Source organism: Mercenaria mercenaria, chromosome 5 (genome assembly GCF_021730395.1).
Source record: "Mercenaria mercenaria strain notata chromosome 5, MADL_Memer_1, whole genome shotgun sequence".
In the NCBI taxonomy this organism is placed as follows: domain Eukaryota; kingdom Metazoa; phylum Mollusca; class Bivalvia; order Venerida; family Veneridae; genus Mercenaria; species Mercenaria mercenaria.
Window position 1 is genome coordinate 54774332 of NC_069365.1, and position 23413 is coordinate 54797744.

The 23413-nt window shown below is 34.7% G+C and overlaps 2 protein-coding genes across 6 annotated transcripts in view; one reads left to right on the forward strand and one right to left on the reverse strand.

The window, feature by feature from the left end:
• LOC123558422 (sorting nexin-5-like) overlaps positions 1-17908 on the forward strand; it is a 31466-nt gene extending 13558 nt beyond the window's left edge. The window contains exons 8-14 of the mRNA XM_053543617.1: positions 2402-2432; positions 2641-2725; positions 5901-5940; positions 6805-6891; positions 8771-8860; positions 10065-10130; positions 12202-17908. Of these exons, the coding sequence (XP_053399592.1) occupies positions 2402-2432; positions 2641-2725; positions 5901-5940; positions 6805-6891; positions 8771-8860; positions 10065-10130; positions 12202-12342 (540 nt within the window). The 3' untranslated portion in view covers positions 12343-17908. The remainder of the gene's footprint in view (positions 1-2401; positions 2433-2640; positions 2726-5900; positions 5941-6804; positions 6892-8770; positions 8861-10064; positions 10131-12201) is intronic.
• Positions 17909-18099: 191 nt separating this feature from the next.
• Positions 18100-23413, reverse strand: part of LOC123557260 (uncharacterized) — a 291086-nt gene continuing 285772 nt past the window's right edge. For 2 of the 5 annotated variants that reach the window (XM_053543622.1, XM_053543621.1), the window contains exon 8: positions 18100-22684. In XM_053543622.1, the coding sequence (XP_053399597.1) occupies positions 22478-22684 (207 nt within the window). In that variant the 3' untranslated portion in view covers positions 18100-22477. The remainder of the gene's footprint in view (positions 22685-23413) is intronic. The other 3 variants (XM_053543620.1, XM_053543619.1, XM_053543624.1) reach the window with 2 other exon arrangements.

Here is a 23413-nt window from a genome sequence, read left to right on the forward strand (position 1 = left end):
ATGCACTTCCACTCTATCTCAATTATTCCTAAATGGATTTGATTCAAACTTAAACTAGTTGTTCCACATCATCTCCCACATCATATGACACAAGGCTCATAACTCTGGTACCAATATTTCATGAATTATCCCCCCTTTTTACTTAGAATTTCAAGTTAAAGTTTCGATGCACTTCCACTCTATCTCAGTAATTCCTAAATGGATTTGATTCAAACTTAAAATAGTTGTTCCAACTTATCACCCACATCATATGACACAAGGTGCATAACTCTGGCACCAATTTTTCATGAATTATGCCCACTTTTACTTAGAATTTATGGTTAATTTTCATGCATTTTCACTATATCTCAGTTATTACGAAATGCATTTGTTTCAAACTTGAAGTAGTTGTTCCACATCATCACCCACATCATATGACACAAGATGCATAACTCTTGCACCAATATTTTATGAATTATGCCTCCTTTTTGCTTAGAATTATACTTATATAGTGTTTTGATACACTTTATCTTTACCTCTCTTATTACTTAATATTTTTGACACAGACTCAAGCTGTTGTGCAGTATCTTCATCCATCTTTGGAGTCATTAAACACTCCAATGACAGCTCCAGTTTCCTCAGATGTGCCCAGTTTCACTATCCAGCATCGAAATAGTCAAGTTCGCTGTCTCCTGTGACTGCTCTTGTTTTTTTGGTTATTTTGTTTTTTGTTGTTTAACGACTATACATGATGTATAGATTTTTACAGTATATGAAAATTGATGTAGATGAAAATGTTCCAATCTCTGTTTTAAATCCTTTTCATTTGTCTACAGCTATAAACACCAGTAATTGTGTCAGTGTGATGTAAGATTGAATAAACTAAACCTTTTAATAGTTTACTGGAAATATTTGCCTTATTAATAAAGATAAATTCTGTGACTTCAAGTAAATATCTTCATGACATGCAAATGGCCTGAACATGAAATACTTTCAAAAAGTTTTGGACTTTCACTATATCTTCAACCACTTCTGATGTACACAGCAGAAGATTTTCCTTCAAAAGCTAGATATAGGGCAGAACTATACCTTATCTAAGAGCTTAATATTGTTTTAATTTCTATAGTAAATTTACTGATTTTTGAGTAGCTTCTGTGCATTTGGATTGCTGTTATAATTTGATCTGTTGTCCCTTGTTACTTAACCCTTAGCCTGCTGGTGGCAAGTGATTCTGCCTTTGCGACCAGTGCAGACCAAGATCAGCCTGCACATCCGTGCAGTCTGATCATGGCCTGCACTGTTCACTATTCAGTCAGTAAATTTTTAGTAAACACCCCTTCAAATGATAAATGGTACTGCCCATATTGGAAGATTGACCAGTCCATTATAGAAATTTAGCATGGAAAGGGTTGACTACAAGAAGAACATGTAATAGCCCACCCTGTTAGCTAAATAAGGAGAGCACAGACGTATGTTCTCTGTGATGATTAGATAAAAGACATCGTGTCTGAAATCATTCGTACTCCACCTCTCATTCATGTAGAGAAGTTGGCAGTTACTTGGGGAGAACAGGGTTGTACTGGTCCAGAATCCAGGAACACTGGTTAGGTTAAATGCCCGCCGTTACATAACTGAAATACTGTTGAAAAACAGGGTTAAACTTGAAAAAAACAACAACAAGAAGTTAGCCTTCCTACCCTTGCATTGCTGTACCAGCATGCACATTGTTTGGCAGGTGTCTGGATTGCGGGAGTATGTATTTTCCATATTGCCTTGTGTTAATGCAGCCATTGTAAATCTCTTTGCTTGTAATTTTTGCAACACATCAAAATTTTGAAATTGACCCTCGGGAAGATTATGTGTATGTAAGGCTAGTAAAATTTGAAGAATATGAGATGTAACAATATGATAAGTACTTCAAATGTAGTTTTATTTAACATTGATGATATTTGTAATGACTTTGTCAAATAAAATTGCATTGGCATGGTTGCCCAGTAATAGACCTTCAATTTGTGGTATTGGCCCTTGGTCCAACGTCTTAAGGCCAATACAGACTTCAGAGGAATAACAGGGACATTATGAAAACATACGTTTATTAACATTATATTGTTTAATACATTAAGCAGATCTGTTGTCTGTATGTATAGTTGGCAGAAGATAGTTATTTGGGCCGCATCATGAGAAAACCAACATAGTGCATTTGCGACCAGCGTGGATCCAGACCAGCCTGCGCATCCGCGCAGTCTCGTCAGGATCCATACTGTTTGCTTTCAAACCTTATTGCAATTAGAGGAACTGTTAGCGAACAGTATGGATCCTGATGAGACTGCGCGTATGCGCAGGCTGGTCTGGATCCATGCTGGTCGCAAATGCACTATGTTGGTTTTCTCATGGTGCGGCTCATTTCAAGATTTTATTGTAGGATTTCAACAGAATGGTGAATGCTCAACACAGTAAGTTGCATTTTACACACACAGTTTATTCAGAATGGTCTCATTTGTATTTTATAAGTAGAATATAGACTGCTATTATATGACTGCTTATATAAATTAGTGTTGCAGGAATAACTCTCAGAATTGACAAATTGTCTTTATAACTGAAATTATATATGAACAAAACCAAACAAAAGAACCATAAAATTAAATGTTGATTTGTTTACAGGACTAGGGACCAGCTATGCTCATACGTCAACAACTTTACAACTTGGTGGTGTCAACAGAGATCTAACAAGTCTTACCATAAACAGGTATTATATATACATGTAACATTTGAAATATTTTTTATTAGCTTGTCTGATTCTGAAACTTGGTACAATTGTTAGATCAGTATCATCATAAGACTCTTGCCTGCATTTGTCAAAAATATGGCCCAGGTCTTTTGTACTTGGAAAAACTGAATTTCTTCATTAGAGTTTTTATTATGTCCACCTTCTTGAATACTACATCAAATGATGAGTATATTGGCCAAGAACCATCACTCTTACTTTCATTTTGTCAGGGTTATGGCCCTTTTTTTGCTTTAAGAAAGTTTTTGTTAAAGTCCAGTATAGCTTTGAACTTTGCAAACTTGTTTATCATTATTAGGTTAGTATGTAGGCCAAGAAGCATAACTCTGACATGCATTCTGTCAGAATCATGGCCCTTTATATACCGGTGTAACAGCCCAGTTTTTCTCCCAGTCAGTTTTTTTCCTGGGGAAAAAAACAACCAGTTGATTTCCCCTCTCCCCTCCCTGGTTGGTTTTCCCCCCCTAGTTTTTGTGCATAAACAAGGTAGAAAAAACTGACTATTTGGTTCTAGTGTGCATGTACAATGTATCTACATGTCTGAATGATACACTGTGCATGAAGGGGGAAGAAACTGACTGGTTGGTTCTTTCCCCCCTAGTATGTATGTGTGAATAATAGACGATGAAGGGGGAAGAAACTGACTGGTTGGTTCTTTCCCCTAGTATGTATGTGTCTGCATGTGTGAATAATGGTGAATAAAAGATGAAGGGGGAAGAAACTGACTGGTTGGTTCTTCCCCCCTAGTATGTATGTGTGAATAACAGGCAGTGAAGGGGGAAGAAACTGACTGATTGGTTCTTTCCCCTCTAGTATGTATGTGTGAATAATAGGCAGTGAAGGGGGAAGAAACTGACTGATTGGGTTTTTCCCCCTTCACCGTGTATTATTCAGACATACAGATATACACATACCGGGGCGGGGGGGGTGGGGCGGGGGGGATAGAGAAAGCAGCTAGTCAGTTTCTTCCCCATTTACTGTGTATTACTCATACATGCAGATACATAAAAGGGGTGAAAGAATCAACTAGTCAGTTTCTTCCCCCTTCACTGTGTATTAGTACTTACAAAATTGGAATTTCTTGATTGAAAGTTTTATCTAGGTCCACCTTTCTAGCTATAGCTTTGAAACCCTGTAAACTTATTCATTATCATTAGATTAGAAAGAAGGGCAAGAACTATATCTGTTGCATTTTGATAGAATTTTGTCCTTTAAAGTTAGTGAACTTAGAAAACTGGTATTTCTTTGTAATTCTTTGTTTAGGTTCTCTTTTCTTGAATACTATATAGCTTTAAAGTTTCAATTTTTTCCGCATCAATAGTTGAATAAGAAGGTCATGAACTACCACTGTCTTTATGCCAAGCACTTACAGACTTATGTCTGACCACCACGGACAATTTTCTTGTTACTATATCTCAATAACAATGCAGCCGTTCTGATTTTCTTAGAGCATATCATGTGCTTTGTGATCGGTTTTCATAACATTTCTTATTCAGATTTTAATCAAGTGATCTTTAATAAAAACTGATTGTTACTTGTCATGTGACAGCTTCAAACAGTATCAGCAATATAACACCATCCCCCATGGCCACTTTTAAACCCCCACATTAAACTCACCCCCTCCATCCCCACCATCCAACAACTATATATAGGGATATAGTTTTGGCGTTGTCCGTCCGGAGCCATATCTAGGAAGTGGTTGGGAATATTTATATAAAACTTTATATACATGTTCCCCCACTATGAGTTTGTGAGGCCCGTCAAGTTTCTGTCAGATTGCCCAAGAGTTATGGCCCTTAGAAGTTTCTAGTGTTAACTATATAGGGTACTATAAACATGTCAATTTCTGCATCATAACTTAGGATATATTTGACCTTGAACTATGAAACTTAACCAGAATTTAGAGCATCATAAAGTGGTTGTGCACACACAATTTCGTTCGGATTTCTTTTGTAACTTCAGAGTTATTGCCCTTTAATTGTATAAAAATCCACATATTTGTACATAACAAACTTACCATTTGGTAGAATTTTATTAAATTTCTTTCATTCTTATCCATGAACATGTATTATAAACATGTGAACACACCTGGTCACCCACTTGCCTTGGTCACACACCCTCCCAAACCCCCCCCCCCCAATCTCACTCCTCCACCCATCCATGCCTACCACAGATTATGCATCCTCTGCCCCCCCCCCCCCCTCTCTCACCCATTTTTTTTTTTTTAAATTTTCCATCAATATTTATAATCAACATGTGAATTTTTGTTTCTTCAACCGTTCAACCTCCCCCCCCCCCACACTAAAAAAATATAAACATATATTTATATATATATATATATATTTCCATTCCGTTTTTTTTTTTAATGTTTAAACCTTCAGCATGTTAAGTTGTAACTGCACCAACCTTGCCCCCAGCCATGTGCAAGATATCTTACTTGATTGTATTCTCTTAAGGACATCTGTTCTTTTAAGTTCAAATGTACATGTTAAACGGCAACGCTTGGTGCCAAACCACTCAAAGACAATATTTAGTTCCAGTTAAACTTCAAGCTCACATTTCAATTAACTGCATTTAATTTTAAAAGCTAAGCTTATTACAGTAAACATATTCTATTCAAAATAAATTCTTTAGTCAGGATCAAAGTATCATACATTTATTATGTACTCTTTAATTAAACATTTGTTTTCTGTTGATTTTGACTAATGAAACTATTTGCTTCTTAGTAACATCCTTAACTTTTTGCCGGATATATTTTTTTGCCATTCCTCACCACACACCAATTCATCGAATTTGCTTGTTTGTTTTTAGTTTGTTGACTTTCTTGATATTTTCTCTTAGTATCACATCATTCTACCACTCTGCTCCATACGATATACACACATTACCCACTCCTATTTATTGAGTAGAGACTTTAAAAATCTGTCCAAAAGCACTGGTCCTATTTCAAAATAATTTCACGGATAGTTCCTTGCATGAATCTCTATCAGAACTGTTCAACCAAGTTGTGAAACTCAGGTGAGCATTCTAAGGCTGCATGGCCCTCTTGTTATGAATTGCAAGCATGTTTCAGATCTTAATATATGTGATCTTATATATATTCAGTTGTTTGTAACTTCAAACTTTACTTTGTTAGGTACCTGACAACATTATCAGATGCCACTGAAAATACAAAGGTATGACATTTTCTTTTATGATCATGTGAATAAAATTATCAGGTGCTAATCTAACCAGTGTTGCTGAGATTTGAACCTCTTACCTCCTGAATGCAAGTCTTGCAACCTTCTAATGACCTAATGGGTTGAGCAAACACAAGATTGACAACTTTCTCAGATGGACAAGAGATCAAGGGCATGATTTTCCGGCTGACACCATGTCATTGGTTAAAACATCTTTGATGTTGGATTGAATCTTAAACCTCATGCTTAATAGTCTTGCACCCATGGCTAACCATGCAAATATAATGATCAGACATGAATTTGAAAAATTACCATTTGATTTGATGAAACAATTAATGCTGAAATGCAGCAATTTGCCTTCAAACTAAAGTCAGAGCAGTTACTACGATTTATTATAAACCTAATATATAAATTCTGTCAAAAAACATCTTGTATTTCACAAGTAAATAGGAATAGGCAGAAAAATATCTGTATTGTCCCTTATGTATTGTATGTTGCCGGACTACTTTCATTTAATATGTATGACCTGACACTGTTCTACATAGCACATACAAAAACTACACAGTTTAAATAACATTCAATTTGATAAACTTTGAAGATTTTGTTCGATAGGTATGTTAGCAAAAGGGTCATCATAACAAAAGCTTGCCTGCCTTATGTGATCTGTCTTAGCAAAATCCACAGAATTTCAGATCTAGCTAATATTATTATAACACTATTATATTGATAGATAGCTTGATATATGTATCTGTTTTAAACATAGAAATGTTACTAAATATACACATGTTAAACATGTATTGTCTGTAAATGTCGAAGACTTTGCACTAATCATTTTGGATATTTGTTATGTTTGTGTTTCAGCATGGGTTAGAGGTGTTGTGTAGAAATGATGAAAAAACACTGGGATTTCAACTAGATCTTTATGCCAGATATGCTGATTCTATAAGGGTATGACATTTAAAATACTGTGTATGCCTCTTTCTCGTAATTCCGAGCCTTCTCATTGATCCGAGCCTTCGGAAAATTTGCACTTGCAGCTATTTCCTGTTTCTAAATTTTATGTATGTTGTAAAAAATCATATGACAGATAAACAAAAGTAAAAATAAAACAGAATTACTTGCATTAAAATAGAAATATACACAACAGAAAATTTTGGCACAGAATTTGCTTATCTAAAATCATTGGGGTAATATATAACCTTCATACAGAAAACAAAAAGCACTTATTTTAAAACTTTTTTGTCCGCTAACACGATAATATATCTGTTCTTAATTTTAACAAAGAACTTTTTCAAAAAAGCCTTAATTTTTCAGAGCTAGTACAAATGATTGCAAGACTGGGTTTTAAGGAGAAAGAATTTGGCTGTTTCAGAGGGTTAGGGTCATCATGTGAAAGCCTAGATTATTCATTTACAAAAATCCTTAGAATTTTTCTTCATGGGGATTTTATAAGTTTAGATGTTGGAGTACCAAACTATAGCAAAAACTCTTTTGAAACTTAAATCTTCTACTGACCAGCACTGAAAAACCGGCTTAGGGGCTCGGAATAACGAGAAAAGGGCATATAGGACTTTCAAATAAAATATAAAAAATATGGGTAGTGTGAGCTATAATATATCAGTTTTCAATAGTATTTCAGTTTAGTTAGGGAAGTTATGTTACATTGTATAATATACAAACAATGTAAGCATTATTTACTTTATAGATCTTGTCATTTAGGTGGAATTATGGTTAAATATTCTATTCTTACAAACAATTATAGAAATGTTATAGTGATTTTCAACTTTTAATGACATGCATAATAGGATTAAGCTGGTCGCAAATGCACATGTTGGTTTTCTCATGGCACGGCTCAGACTGATATATATTATAGAGCATTTTGAAACACAAAGAAAAGTGACAAAATTCCTGAAATTGGAAAGCATAATTATACCCCCACCAAACATGTTTGGGGGGCTATATAGGAGTCAGTTTTGTCCTGTCCCGTCGCATCCCATCCCGTCCCGAAATCTATTATCTCAGTTACTACTACATGGATTTGATTCAGACTTAAAATAGATGTATCACCTTATCATCAACATCATGTGATTTTTCTGTTGTAACATGTGTCAGTATTTGTATTCATTTTTAGTGTATCTCTCATATAAGAGATTTTTATATTTACCTATCCCACATCCTGGGCACATATACAAGTATTACTTATATGTGCCAAGGAAGAAGCCCAGGATGAAGTACTGTACACGTCCGCCTAGCTCAGTAGGTAGAGCGTTGGTCTACGGATCGCGGGGTCATGAGTTCGATCCTCGGGCGGGCCGTATGTTCTCCTAGACTATTTGATAAATGACATTGTGTCTGCAATCATTAGTCCTCCACCTGTGATAATTCATGTGGGGAAGTTGGCAGTTACTTATGGAGAACAGGTTTGTACTGGTACAGAATCCAGGAACACTGGTTAGGTTAACTGCCCGCCGTTACATGACTGAAATACTGTTGAAAAACGGCGTTAAACCCAACACAAACAAACAAACAGGATGAAGTACTCTAAAGTCGAGTAAAATTTTGTTTTAAGTATAAAGTTTTTTTTTTACGTTTTATATTATTCTAAGTATTTTAAAAAAAATGTATGGTTGATAGTTGTCATTCTTCTGTGACAAGACCGTATGGTGGGGGTGTAAGTCACTCCTGTGACAGTTCTAGTTATATTAAAGGTACAGTTATTCTAAAATTCTTTTATTAAAGCAGTAGCAGGCATTTTGGGCACTGTGACTTCATCTTTCTTTACTTATATTAGCACTGTTGTGGCTGAAGTTTACTTTTATATATTCAGGACATGCTGTTTAGAAGAACATGTTTACTGGTAGACTATGAAGATGCTAACAAAGCCTTAGACAAAGCCAAACCAGCTAAAAGAAAAGCCGTAAGATGAAAATAGTTTTTTCTATGCAAAATTGATGATCTTTTGATATTTCTAGTAATGGCTTTTATCATATACCTATAAACGGGCTCCATTTTTCTCGAGGAAATTAGCTTCTGACAAGTAGAGTTATAGTATTCTTTTATTCCGTTCTATATAATTTATCTCTTTGATAATCCAATTCATATAAATTCTTAGTATATTTATTATTTTCTAAAGTTTCCGAAGTATTTCTTGCCTAAAATCTTAAAATATCAGTTTTGACTGTCTGGTGCCTAAAACAAAACTCAAATTCTAACTGACTTCATCTTTCAACTTTCCCTCCAAACTCTGCAACATTTTCATTCATGCCCACTTCATACTTCAACCAATCACATCAAACATAACTCATACTTCAACCAATCATATCACACATGCATACATTAAAACCTGACCAGTACTTGTCTACTCCAGTGGCTTATTACTTTCTGATACTAATTAAATTATTACCATATCAAATTCTGTCTGGAATATCTTTTGAAGTAGTAGACCAAATCAAATGCACATATGTTTAGCTATAATTATTTCTAGATAAGTAATAAACGATAGAAAGGTAAGGGCACTCTGACGAAATAATGACTTAATGTTATTTTAATGATTTTCATTTATTAATAAAAATGTATCTGAAATATAGAATAAAAATATATCTAAAATATAGAATGAAAATATATCTCAAATATAGAACTGGTCACATACCTATATAAATTCTTAAAAAATTTGGCTTGTATTTTACAAGTTAATATGAACAGGCAGAAAAAATCTGTATTTTACCTTTTGTATTGTATGTTGCCACACTACTTTCAATTAAAATGCATGATCTGACACAGTTCTATAAATAGCTACTATTTTAACATCATTAAACATTGAAGATGTAATAAAAGGGTCATTATAACAGCAGCTAGATTTGGAATTTTGTATTTGTTTCTCGTGAATTCTGCAGGGTCAGATCACACTATGCACTTGCACGCCTTATGAGATCCAATCTGGCAAAATCCAGTCGAGCTGAATACAGCATCCCAGACCGAGCTACTATTGTATTTTAAGAGTAATCAAGGAAAATCATGGAAAAGGTGAATCAAACAGAACAGTTATTACCATGCCAGGTTGTTACACAGAACCTATAAAAGTTCCAGTAAATATGAACTCGGATATTTTATATGTTTTCCAGGCAGAAGAGGCTAAGCACGCTGCAGAAACAAAATATGAAATGTGTTGTGATAATGCAAGAAGAGAAGTAAGTAAGACCCAGAATTAGCTGCTATCATGTATAAAAATGTATTTGATTTTAAAATGTCGGAATATGAAATATATTCTTTGTCTTGTTCAATCCTGTTTTCCTATTAAGTATTTACTGAAGGTTTGTGTACTGTCAGTAACATAGATAAAAGTATTACTGACCCATTTTAATTGAGCATTTTAATTCCTCTTAAGCACAAAAACAGTTTCCTAACCAGATAATTATGCATAGTCTCTTTATTGATAGCTGCTGTATTTGTTACAAAGCTGATAGAATTTTGAATAACTGTTTGTCTGGTTTATTGAACTCTTACGTTTGTTGTTAGCTCACCTGCTCAGGTAAGTTTTTGTGATCGCTCGATGTCCGGCCTCTGTCTGTCTGTCTGTCTGTCAACATTTTGCTTGTGTATGCGATACAGGCTGTATTTTTCAATTGATCTTACGGAATTTTGTGAGAATAATTACCTTGATGAAATCTAGGCCAAGGTCGAAAATGGGTCATCTGGGATAAAAAAACTAGGTCACTAGGCCAAATCAAAGAAAACCCTTGCATATGCGATAGAGGCTGTATTTTTCAATTGATCTTCCTTAATTTTGAACAGAATGATAACCTTGATGAAATCTAGGCAAAGTTCGAAAATGGGTCATCTTGGATCAAAAACTAGGTCACTAGATTAAATCAAAGAAAAACCTTGTGTATGGGATAGAGGTTGTATTTTTCAGCAGTTACTGATCTTCATGAAATTTTGTCAGAATGATTGTCTTGTTGAAACCTAGGCCAAATTTGAAAATCGGTCATGTGGGGTCAAAAACTAGGTCACTAGGTCAAATCAAAGAAAAACCTTGTGTATGCGATAGAAGCTGTCTTTTTCAATTGATCTTCATAAATTTTGGTCAGAATGAGCCTTGATGAATTCTAGGTCAAGTTCAAATATGGATCATCTTGTGTATAAAAAACTAGGTCACTTGGTCAAATCAAAGAAAAACCTTGTGTATGCAATAGGGGCTGCATTTTACACCAGATCTTCATGAAATTTGATCAGAATGTTTGTCTGGATAAAGTTTAGGAGGATTTTGAATATCGGTCATCTATGTTCAAAAACTAGGTCACCAGGTAAGATTTAAGAAAAACCTTGTGTACGCAATAGGGGCTGCATTTTACACTAGATATTCATAAAATTTAGTCAGAATGATTGCCTAAGTGAAATCTAGGTCAAGTTAGAATATGGGTCATCTGGGATAAAAAAGTAGGTCACTAGGTCAAATCAAAGAAAAACCTTGTGTATGCAATAGAGACTGTGTTTTTCAATTGATCTTCATGAAATTTGATCAAATTGATTGCTTTCATGAAATTAAGGTCAAGTTTGAATATCGGTCATCTGGGATCAAAAACTAGGTGGTTAGGACAAATCAAAGAAAAACGCTTTGTATGTGATAGAGGCTGTATTTTTCAATTGAGGTTGATAAAGTTTGGTCAGAATTATTGCCTTGATCAAATCTAGGTCAAGTTCGAATGTAGGTCATCTTGGCACAAAAACTAGGTCACTAGGTCAAATTGAAGAAAAAACTTGTTTACACATAAGGGACCACATTTTTTGTCCAACCTTAATGAAAATTGGTCAGAATATTTGTTTCCATCAAACCACTAGATCAAACATATTTACCCTGTTATGGTGTGTTTCTCAGGTGAGCGACCTAGGGCCATCTTGGCCCTCTTGTTTTTTTATGATTTTGGTTTAGTGCTGTTTTTCAACTGTTTGTCTGTTAAGCTATGGCGGTCAGTTAACCTAGCGATTGTTTTTGGATTTTGAAAAAAAAACACCTTGACTTGTACCCTGCTAGTAACCAACAATTTCCACTTGTGAATTAGAGATCGAGATAGGATTACTTCAGACATACTGTCTTCTGTCAAGTTGTCCCATAGAAAATCTACATTGCTTGGGGATCAGTCTTGGTTTGTCTTTGATTGGTCAATGCACAGTCATTTTATTAACAAAGTGTTGGACTTATGTAATGACCGTCGCATTTATCACTTAAGTAGTGAATGAAGTTCTTATTTTTATTTTCAGCTGAAGATGTTTCTCCAAGCAAGAATGTTAGCCTATCAGGATGGACTTGTTGCCTTTGCAGAGTCTCAGATAAAGACGGCACGTGACACATATACTTTACTAGCCAAAACAATGACTATGTTAAAACAAACAGAGGAATAATGCCTCAATTAAACTTATATAAATTACTTAAATTGTGCAATTGGCTTCTAGTCAAAACATCCCTAGATGGATAATGATAAAACAGTGATGGTTGAACAGAAAACTGCCTTAAAACCAAAATCCAATCATTTATGTCTTGAGAAATGTACTGGAGTTCATGTCTGGTTTAATCCAGAAATTTTATCACCACAAAACACTAAACTTCCCATTTGAATCTATCAGTTTATGTCCTGGCGAAAATGCTGTTTGGGTTGAAATTGTTATTTTCATGTCATAGGAATTAAATGATTTCACAGTACGTAGTCATGGATTATTTAAATGTTTGCTGGGATATTGCTGTTTCCGTATGGTTAAATGATAGACTTCAGTCATGATATATTGTAATAGGTACATAAATAATAGTATTTTGCCACTTAATCTGTCTACTAATCATGATTAATGGTCCATGACATAATCGTCAACAAAATTTTCATCACTGGCAAGTTTTAACATTGTAATATTGCCACAAAAATAAATTGAGGAAAATCATGACCCTTAACCTGAGTCTGCCATACTTGGCACTACCTACGGGTGTCTTCTTATAGTTAATGGAAGTTGTAAATCTTCTCTCTGCAGAAATTATTTTTGTTATATGTTTAATTCATTCATGATTTTCTTGTGTATTATTCACCTAGCGATGTTCTGGAAAGAAAGCCTTGTTTCATCTTTTAACATTCCAGTCACCTTTCTGTCATACATTATACAGAATTTATACAAACTATTTTATCCTTTTATTTGATATACATTTATACACAAATTACCCATTTATTCTTGCACCTTTAAAAATGCTAAAATCAGTTGTTACTGCAGTTGATTCCGAGCTTACTTTAGACTTTCTGCCTTTTATGATTGATACACAGATAAAGAATTTTGAAGTATTTTAGTTGGTTTGCAGATTAATTATTTTCATTCTTATATTACCCAGTTTGTTTTCCTGTAAAACAGAGGAGACTGGAAGTGTGATAATTATTCTGCGATAAAATCACTGTTTGTACATTACTGTTACGCTGTCAAAATGGCGAGCTGAAAATAAATGTAACATAAAACATGAACCATAAGAAATTTGGTGGAAGTGTTCAAGGATGTAGGTTGTAATTCTTGATATTCACAGTTGTTTTAGGATCTTACTAATATATCTTGGAGATCTTCTCTGGAATAAAACAATGGTTGTTCAGATTTGTATTGTTATTACATGTACATACTCATTTCTGTTATCTGTTACATGTAAGTTACAATGGTACCGAAAACGTCAATACTTTTCCATACACTCAACGCCTGAATTTCATTTGGGTGCATGACATATTTCGATGTGTCGTTGTATTAATTCTTTATTTAGTTCAGTATTGTCTATCTTATTCAGGCTATTGTCAGCAGAACAAATTCATAATTTTTACATTACATTTGTACGTGTAGATGCGTATGTAATAAAAAGGTTATTATCTTTGCATCGGGAAATATGCACTCATTCTTTAGTGGAAGAATATTGTGCTCCTAAAGTCACGCAGTATTTCCGCTGCAGAACTTGTGCATATTTCCCGATACAAAGCTAATAACCTATAATTATATAACTCAAGCTGTGCCCTTGTTTTATAACTATTGTTTGTGAACTCCAAAGAATTACTTTATCAATTTCACTGTTTTGGATATATTATTGCTTGATTAATCACTGTTATTGTGACTTAATGTGTAGGAACTGTAGAATGTTACTTGTTACAGTTCAGTGCCAAAATATCAAACAAAGAAAATTCTAAGTTAATTCTTAAAACTTAGATTTTAAAAAATGTTAAGAACCTTCTACTGACCAGTGGACTGAATTCAGCTCAAAGGTTAACCCTTAGCCTGCTGGTGGCAAGTGATTCTGCCTTTGCGACCAGTGCAGACCAAGATCAGCCTGCACATCAATGAACTCATTTATTCAAAATTTCCTGCCATCTCAAAGACATATTCAAGTCCTGTCCCAAAAACATGTGCACAAAATGTCATTTTGAGTACAATTTCAGTTATCTTGAAGTAAAATGCTTGATCCCTTTGAATTTGAGATACCGACTTTCAACTGTATTTTGATACTGACCAGAAACAAGTTAGCTATCTCAGAAAATGTTTTTGTTTTTTTTATCTTGTTCAAGACTTCCATCAAATCTTCTATTAAAAAGTTCATTCTAGTTCATTTTCTTTTAAAATGTGTTTTTCTTTTTAATGTATACATTGTAATTTTTTTTTTTAGTCTGGTCACCTTCATAAATTTTATGCTCATTTGTCTCAGAAATCATGTCGTATTTTATGTTTTATACCGGTATTATTGTTCAGGTACATTGTAGCAAGTAAGACCTAGTGTATACAACAGCCAGTTAATTTTACAAAACTTATTAGTGACAACATCAATACCTCTGCAAATATTTCACCCTGAAGTTACAATGCTTTGTTTAGTTTTTCATCATTAGCTTAATGTTTCTTGTAAGTAAGATTTTAGTTACTTGCAGACAAAATTTTTATACAGTGTCTCATTTATGGTGCTGCTCCTTGACCTTTGGGGTAGTTTGGTGGCACCTAAAACTACTTGTAGGTCACAAGTTTTATCTCTGATCAAAAATTATTTTTCTCTTAAGACAGTTTGACAAAAGATGTCATGTCTGAAATTATTCAACCTCCTACATGTGAAAGGATCTTGTGAGCTGCAGGTTATTCTTGTGTGAAACACTGTAAAAGCAGAAATTTTTACGAGGGTTAAATTTCGCTATATTCGCAAGGCCCTACATATCGCAAAAATTAATCCTCTCATAAATATTCACCATTAGTATAAATCAAATTCAAGTAGGATACCATTTTTACAAATTCGCGAAAATATCGAACCTCGCGAACATACTCAAAATTTCATATTCACAAAATTTTGGTGCAGCGAAAATATGTGCTTTTACAGTATAACCAGCATGCACAGTAGAAATATAACTTACGAAAGGCAATGAATCCAACAAAATATATTTAAACAATGGTTGTTATGATAACCTTAATTTCCGGGGTGTTCTTGGATAGTTCTACAAGATTTTTAGCTCACCTGAGCACGAAGTGCTCAAGGTGAGCTTTTGTGATCGCCCTGTGTCCGTTGTCGGTCCGTCCGTCGTCAACAATTTGACTGTTAACACTCTAGAGGTCACAATTTTGGCCCAATCTTTATGAAACTTGGTCAGAATATTACCCTCAATAAAATCTTGGACGAGTTTTATATTTGGTCACCAGGTCAAATCAAAGGAAAAGCTTGTTAATACTCTAGAGGTCACAATTTTGGCACAATCTTAATGAAACTTGGTCAGAATGTTACCCTCAATAAAATCTTGGTCGATTTCGATACTGGGTTATCTAGGGTCAAAAACTAGGTCACCAGGTCAAATCAAAGGAAAAGCTTGTTAACACTGTAGAAGCCACATTTATGATTATATCTTCATGAAACTTGGTCAGAATGTTAATCTTGATGATTTTAAGGTCCAGTTTTAATCTGGGTCAGGTAGGATCAAAAACTAGGTCACCAGGTCAAATCAGAGGAAAAGCTTGTTAACACTCTAGAGGTCACATTTATGACCATGTCTTTATGAAACTTGGTCAGAATGTTAATCTTGATGATCTTTAGGTCAAGTTCAAATCTGGGTCAGGTGGGGTCAAAAACTAGGTCACTAGGGCAAATCAAAGGAAAAGCTTGTTAACACTCTAGGCCACATTTATGACTGTATCTTCATGAAACTTGGTCAGAATGTTAATCTTGATGATTTTTAGGTCAAGTTCAAATCTGGGTCAGGTGGGGTCAAAAACTAGGTCACTAGGGCAAATCAATGGAAAAGCTTGTTAACACTCTAGGCCACATTTATGACCATATCTTAATGAAACTTGGTCAGAATGTTAATCTTGATGATCTTTCGGCCAATAGGTCAGGTGAGCGATACAGTGCCTTCATGGCCCTCTTGTTAATTTTGCCGGAATACTCCTGCAGGTAGTTGAAAGCTCGAACGCCAGTATTTTGAAAAGTTTCGTTCAACCATTTTCCTAAATATTTTGAAACTTTTTTCTTGTTAATGCAGGTTATAGCTAGGGTGGATGATTCTTATGTAAAGATAAAACTTTTCTGCAAGAAACACAAGAAATTATACTACTCAATTTACTTATTGTATACATTTTATTTTTCAGTCAATTTCAGGAAATCTGCAGTGTTGTTATTTCTGATAAAAGTTGTGAACAAGAGGAAAACTGATACATTAATGATTATGTATAAACAAATTTTTTAATGGTGCTTGTATATTATATGGCAAATATATATAAATATACAGTAAGTTATTTTCCAGGTTAGCCAAAACATGTTATCCTCATATAGATATACTATATATTTAGAATGTTGTACACTGAAATCTAATGACAGACCTTTTAAAATCAATTTTAACTAAAAGCATTTAAATAGAAATTTAGGAATTGCATGTAGCGTTCACTTGAAAATAAATATATACAGTATCCTAAGCCTGTAGTCACCAAAGCATGAAATTCACATTTTAGATTTTAAAAATGTCACTTTTTAAGTTTTCATTCTGGTGGAACTTGATGGAATAATTTTTTTTCTTCTGCAAACATTTCTTTGAACCTGAATTATTGACCAGCAAATGCTGTAAACTGGTCATTTTGCCAAAAAATGCGCCATTACCAAAATGAGTTATGTATTTATGGCATTCATCAGATTATGTGCAATATTTTTTGGCTCTACCGAGGTATGTGACCCATACTGACAGTTGGCCATTTCCATTAGATTCCAAATCTGCTTATGCTATTTCAGCATTCTCCAGATGGTACAAGGTCATGTGCTCGTATAATCCACTTTTTAAATGACTAAGAAGTCTTATACCAGAGTATGTAATCGAACAGAGATTGCCAGTCATTACCTTAACACCTTAGTTAAGGTAGTGGATAACCTTCCCTTAACACTTTAGTTAAGGTAGTGGATAACCTTCCCTTAACACTTTAGTTAAGGTAGTAGGTAACCTTCCTTTAGCACTCAAGGTAGTGGACAACCTTCCGTTAACACTTCATTTAAGGTATTGGACCTATAATGGCAATTGGTGATTTCTGTTCAATTAGTGTTTTCTGTATATGATTTCGGCATGCTCTGGTTCTTTCGGAAATCAATGCTCATACAAGTGCCAAAATAACAAATATGAATTTCCATTAAATTATGTATTCTCTGTATATGGTTGCGGCATTCTGTGGCTGTTACAGATACCATTGCTTATACGGGTTACATTTACAGCCAAAGAATGCTGAAATAACAGAGGAGAATACGAAAGTTCACCAAAATGACCAGTGTGTCATTACGGGTCCGCTACCTAAATGACAGGTTAAATATTTAGTAACTATGCTGTTTATATGTATACAAAATGTATACGTATATAGTGGACATTTTTTTTAGATTAAATTAGTATTTATACATTTTTATCAGATATATTATTATTGATTTATATATTGTTGATTATAAGTAAACAATAAACTGTTAATTATTTTTGTTCTTTATTTCTTCTTTCTTGCACTGTGTTTTTTTTATACACCCAAAGGGACGTATTATGTTATACCCCCGGTGTCCATCAGTCCGTTAGCAATTTCGGGTCCATTCTGTAACTCTTGAACCCTTTGAAGGATTTCAAAGAAACTTGACACAAATGTTCACCACATCGAGACAATTTGCAGAGCGCACGTTCTGGATGGCTCGCTTCAAGGTCAAGGTCACATTTAGGGGTCAAAGGTCATATGAGTGTGTTTCGTGTCTGCTCTGTAACTCTTGATCTCCTTGAAAGATTTCAAAGAAACTTGACACAAATGTTCACCACATCGAGACGACTTGCAGAGTGCATGTTCTGGATAGCTTGCTTCAAGGTCAAGGTCACCCTTGGGGATCAATAGTCATATGAGTGTGTTTTGTGTCCGCTCTGTAACTCTTGAACTGCTTGAAGGATTGTAAAGAAACTTGGCACAAATGTTCACCACATCAAGACGATGTGCAGACCGCATGTTCTGGATGTCTCGCTTCAAGGTCAAGGTCACATTTAGGGGGTCAAAGGTCATCGCTCTGTAACTTGAACCCCTTAAGGATTTCAAAGAAACTTGACACAAATGTTCACCACATCGTATAGAGCGGATGTACTGGGTGTCTTGCTTCAAGGTCAAGGTCACATTTAGGGTTCAAAGGTCATCGCTCTGTAACTCTTGTTAAGTATCTATATCAATACCTCCTTGGGTTCTAAAATTAAATAAATTTTAGTTCAATCCAACCATAAAATTTTGAAGATACCTCCTTGTTTATTAGGTCTAGGTAAGGTCAGACCTTGCAACTGCATGAAGAGAAAAGTCCCAATACAATACAGCAAAAACATCAGGCCATATAACAGTCCCTTGTACCCACTGGGAAAACATGATGAAAAATTCTGTTACAAATGTCTTTATTTAAATATTCTACTACAAACTAAAGCATTTTACAATAATGAATAAGATCTAACACAACAATTTAATATGACATAAAGTACTTACTGCAAGTACAAATAATTCATAATGCCCAAGGTTTTAAAACTAACAACATAACATTATAAAGTGTTCATAAATAAAGGTATCCAAATTGGATAAAAAGAAAATTATAAAAGTGGTCTAATTATATAACCATGCATAATAATCATGAAAAAATAAACAAAAACTAGAATGTGTCTGTAGGACACAGGGTGTGCCCCCCACTAGTACATTTGTCACAAATAAGGGGAAATCATTCAAATGTTTGCAGTCTTAATGGGGTATAGCCTCAAAAAAAAATTATGAAATGGATTCATTATTCTATACCATATACTTTTTGAGCTATGAGCATCACAAACAAAAAATCCACTATTTTGGCTATTTCAAGGGCCACAACTCTGTAATAAACGCTAAAATTCTCAAGAAGAATGCCAAGTGTGCAAGGTCACATCATGATAAAGACTCAAGCAAGGTTTTATGAATTTACATTAAATACTTTTTGAGTGAGGCACATAATTAGGTGAAAATGTGCATTTTTTTACTATTTCAGGGGCCATAACTCTGGAAATAAGGGGCGGACCCAGATAGAAAAAATAGGAGGTGCGCAAGTTCATATCATGATAAAGATTCATGCAAGGTTTCATCAATTTATATCAAATACTTTTTGAGCTAGGCGTGTCACAAGGTGAAAATGTGCATTTTTTGACTATTTCAGGGGCCATAACTCTAGAAATAAGGGGCGGACCCAGATGAAAAATAGGAGGTGCGCAAGTTCATATCATGATTTAGACTCATGCAAGGTTTCATGAATCTATATCAAATACTTTTTGAGCTAGGCGTGTCACAAGGTGAAAATGTGCATTTTTGACTATTTCAGGGGCCATAACCCTAAAAATCGGAGGCGGAGCCAGACGAAAAATTGGAGGTGCGCAAGTTCATACCATGATAAAGACTCATGCAAGGTTTCATCAATTTATATCAAATACTTTTTGAACTAGGCGTGTCACAAGGTGAAAATGTGCATTTTGACTATTTCAGGGGCCATTACTCTAGAAATAGGGGGTGGATCCAGATGAAAAATAGGAGGTGCGCAAGTTCATATGATTAAGTCTCATGCAAGGTTTCATGAATCTATATCAAATACTTTTTGAGCTAAGCGTGTCACAAGGTGAAAATGTGCATTTTTGACTATTTCAGGGGCCATAACTCTAAAAATAGGGGGCGGAGCCTGACGAAAAATAAGAGGTGCGCAAGTTCATACCATGATAAAGACTCATGCAAGGTTTCATTAATTTATATCAAATACTTTTTGAGCTAGGCGTGTCACAAGGTGAAAATGTGCATTTTTGACTATTTCAGGGGCCATAACTCTAGAAATAGGGGGCGGACCCAGATGAAAAATAGGAGGTACGCAAGTTCATATCATGATAAAGACTCATGTAAGGTTTCATTAATTTATATCAAATACTTTTTGAGCTATGCGTGTCACGAACTTCGGATGGACGGACAAGAGCAAATCTATATGCCCCCACCACTCATGGGGGAGGTGGAGGCGGGCACAAAAACCTCTTGACACAAAAAGCTATACCGACACGATTATGCTTGTAACCGTTACATCAGACCTGAGGCTACATATGATGCCAGTTTAATAAAAATCTCTATATGGAGCAGACACAAGATTAATCTATGACTTTTGACCTACAAATGTGACCTTGACCTAGTGACCTGCATGTCACCTTGATGAAATGGTAATTTTATGAAAATTTTACCAGCAGTTTAGACGCAATGGAGCGGACACAAATTTCAGCTATTTGACCTGTGACCTTGAACTTGGACATAGTGTACGTTGTTATGCACTCCGCAAGTCGTCTTGATTAGGTTAAGATCTTATGTTAGTTTTATGAAATCTTCTGAGTGGTTTAAAAGATAACACAGCAGATATGAAGTTCAGATATTTGACCTTTGACTTCAAAGTGTGACCTTGGACCTAGTGACCCGAGTTATGCACTCTGCACATTGTTTTGATGAGGTAAATATTTGTCGCAAGTTTTATGAAAATCTTCCAAGCAATTTAGAAGGTATGGAGTGTACCAAGGTTAAGCTATTTGACACCTGACCTCCAAGTGTGACCTTGACCATAAACCAAACAATCTGGGTTATGCACTCCGCACATCGTCTTGATGCGGTTAATAATTGATGCTATTTTTATGAGTGGTCTAGACTACATGGAGCACACATAACATTAAGCTATTAAACCTTTTATCTCAAAATGTGACCTTGACCTCGGACCTAGCGACTGTGTTGTGCCCTCTGCATATTATCTTGATGCAAGTTTGATGAATATTTTCACAGCTGTTAAGAAGATATGGTGCAGACTCAATGGCTGGACAGATGGACCTACAGACAGACATGTGTTACTCCAATATAGTCCCCGTATACTTTGTATCAAGGGTATTATGAAAGACTGGAGGTAAAACCGAAGCTTCATAAAATAGAAAGGCACTTAAAACAACAAAACTGATTCACATCAGCTTTATAAAAGAAATACATATACTGCTTTGTGTAAAAATATTGGCAATAAATTTGGCACTAACTAATATTATGGCACTAATATTATGGCACATGCATATAATACTTCAATGTATTCCATAAAATTAGGAGTCACTGAAGGCTTTAATTTTCGCAGAAATGCAAACCTTCCTTGGATTAACACTGCAACTTATCTAATATAATGGTAAAATTAACAAATTGTGTTTTTGACTAGAGGCACTTTTAGTTATCAGCATTTTATATTATATTCAACCGAATTGCAGGCAAGGTAAATTGGGGCAAAGATAAACTTGCCAGAACTGCTTTCAACATGCCCTCACTGTGTTCACTTTGCCAGCACTGTCTTAAAGTTGCCTACACTCATTACTGTCTTCAACTCTCCCACACTTTCTTGAACATGTCCTAGTAAGCTTAAAATCAACTCTTGACAAATACAGTGCTTCATTATCAATTCAATGCTAAATCAGAAAAATTGCATGTTGCTAAAATTTAAGCTTTTAAAAAGGCAACAAACTTAATATCCATATATTACAATGAAACTGTAAACCTAGAAAAGTTTGCAAACTGCAATATTTTGCATATTTCTGTAGGCTGACACCATCGTGACATTTAAAGTTTGCCACAGTGTTACTTTTACGGTACTATACAGCTTAAGTGCATACACCACAGTCCATGCTCATTTATATAACTTGATCAGAACAACATTCATTTCTAGGTTTAAAGTAAGTTAAATTGCATCATTACAAAATATTTTTTTATTTAACATGACATGTATATGTATGATATCAAGAAAAAAAATATAAAATAGCACCAAGTATGTGAGATCCTAAAATGTTTTATGATTTTATGTACTATTACAATTGTGTGCATGTGTCTTGAGTCTAAACACCACACATCTGAAATGCATTTAGTTCTTACAACTAAAATTCTCTTGTGGAAACAATATGTTCTACAATTAAGTCATTTGTGGAAACAATATGTTCTACAATTAAGTCATCTGTTTGCACATTTCTGTCTCCTTTACTTAATCTAGACATGGGTTTCTATCCTCATTAGCAAAATGACACCCAGATTTGTCCCCAAGGTCTGGTACAGCAAACACCCTTCCGTTTGAGCCGCACACGCACAGCTTCAGCTGGTTCCCATTTTTAGAAGAAGATCCTTTGCCATCTAACGGAAGATTTGGGTCCATGAAAATGCCTTCCTCTTGGTTGAATTTCAAAGAGTCTTGCTGCAAAAGGAATATTTTATGTACACTTAGTAGATGTCTATGTATTACTAATAAGATCAGACTGCATGGTATAACATAGACAACAACCTTCTTAGTCCAAATTGCCAATGTAATATGACTTTAAAATGCAAAATTAACTGTCTTTTTTATTTTTGTTTACATATTAACTAACATTTTAAAGAAAATTAGCACAGAAATTGCTTCAAACTCAACTTCCTGCAGTAAAACCTTGTCTAAATTTCAGGCTTAGACTGTTGAAAAATAACGATGCTGGCCTTTAATGAACCAAGGCTTTTGTCGTCAAAGTATACAAAAAGCATTCATTTCCTATCCTAAACAATTGTGTAATACAATGTCTATGAGTTAGTTCTTGTTCTTTATTTATACCTTTGATATATCCGCGAAATGCAGCAGATCCTCCAATATTAATACACTACTAACAACAGTGCAAAATGGTCATCCACCACGGATGCAAATTCATTTTAAAATATAGAACTATCCTAAAATTAAAGGGAGGTAATTTCCATTTGTCTAGATACTTAAGAGTTACTTATATGTTCAGCATATCAAGGATGATTTCACTGAAATTTAAAATATTTCTTTGCAAACTAAATGGAAGTACAGTTGGAACTCTGTATTTCAAAATTCCACGGAATCGAGCGTTTTAGTTCCAGATAACTAAAATTTGACTTACAATGATTTGAACATGCTTTCAGAACGGGACTTGAA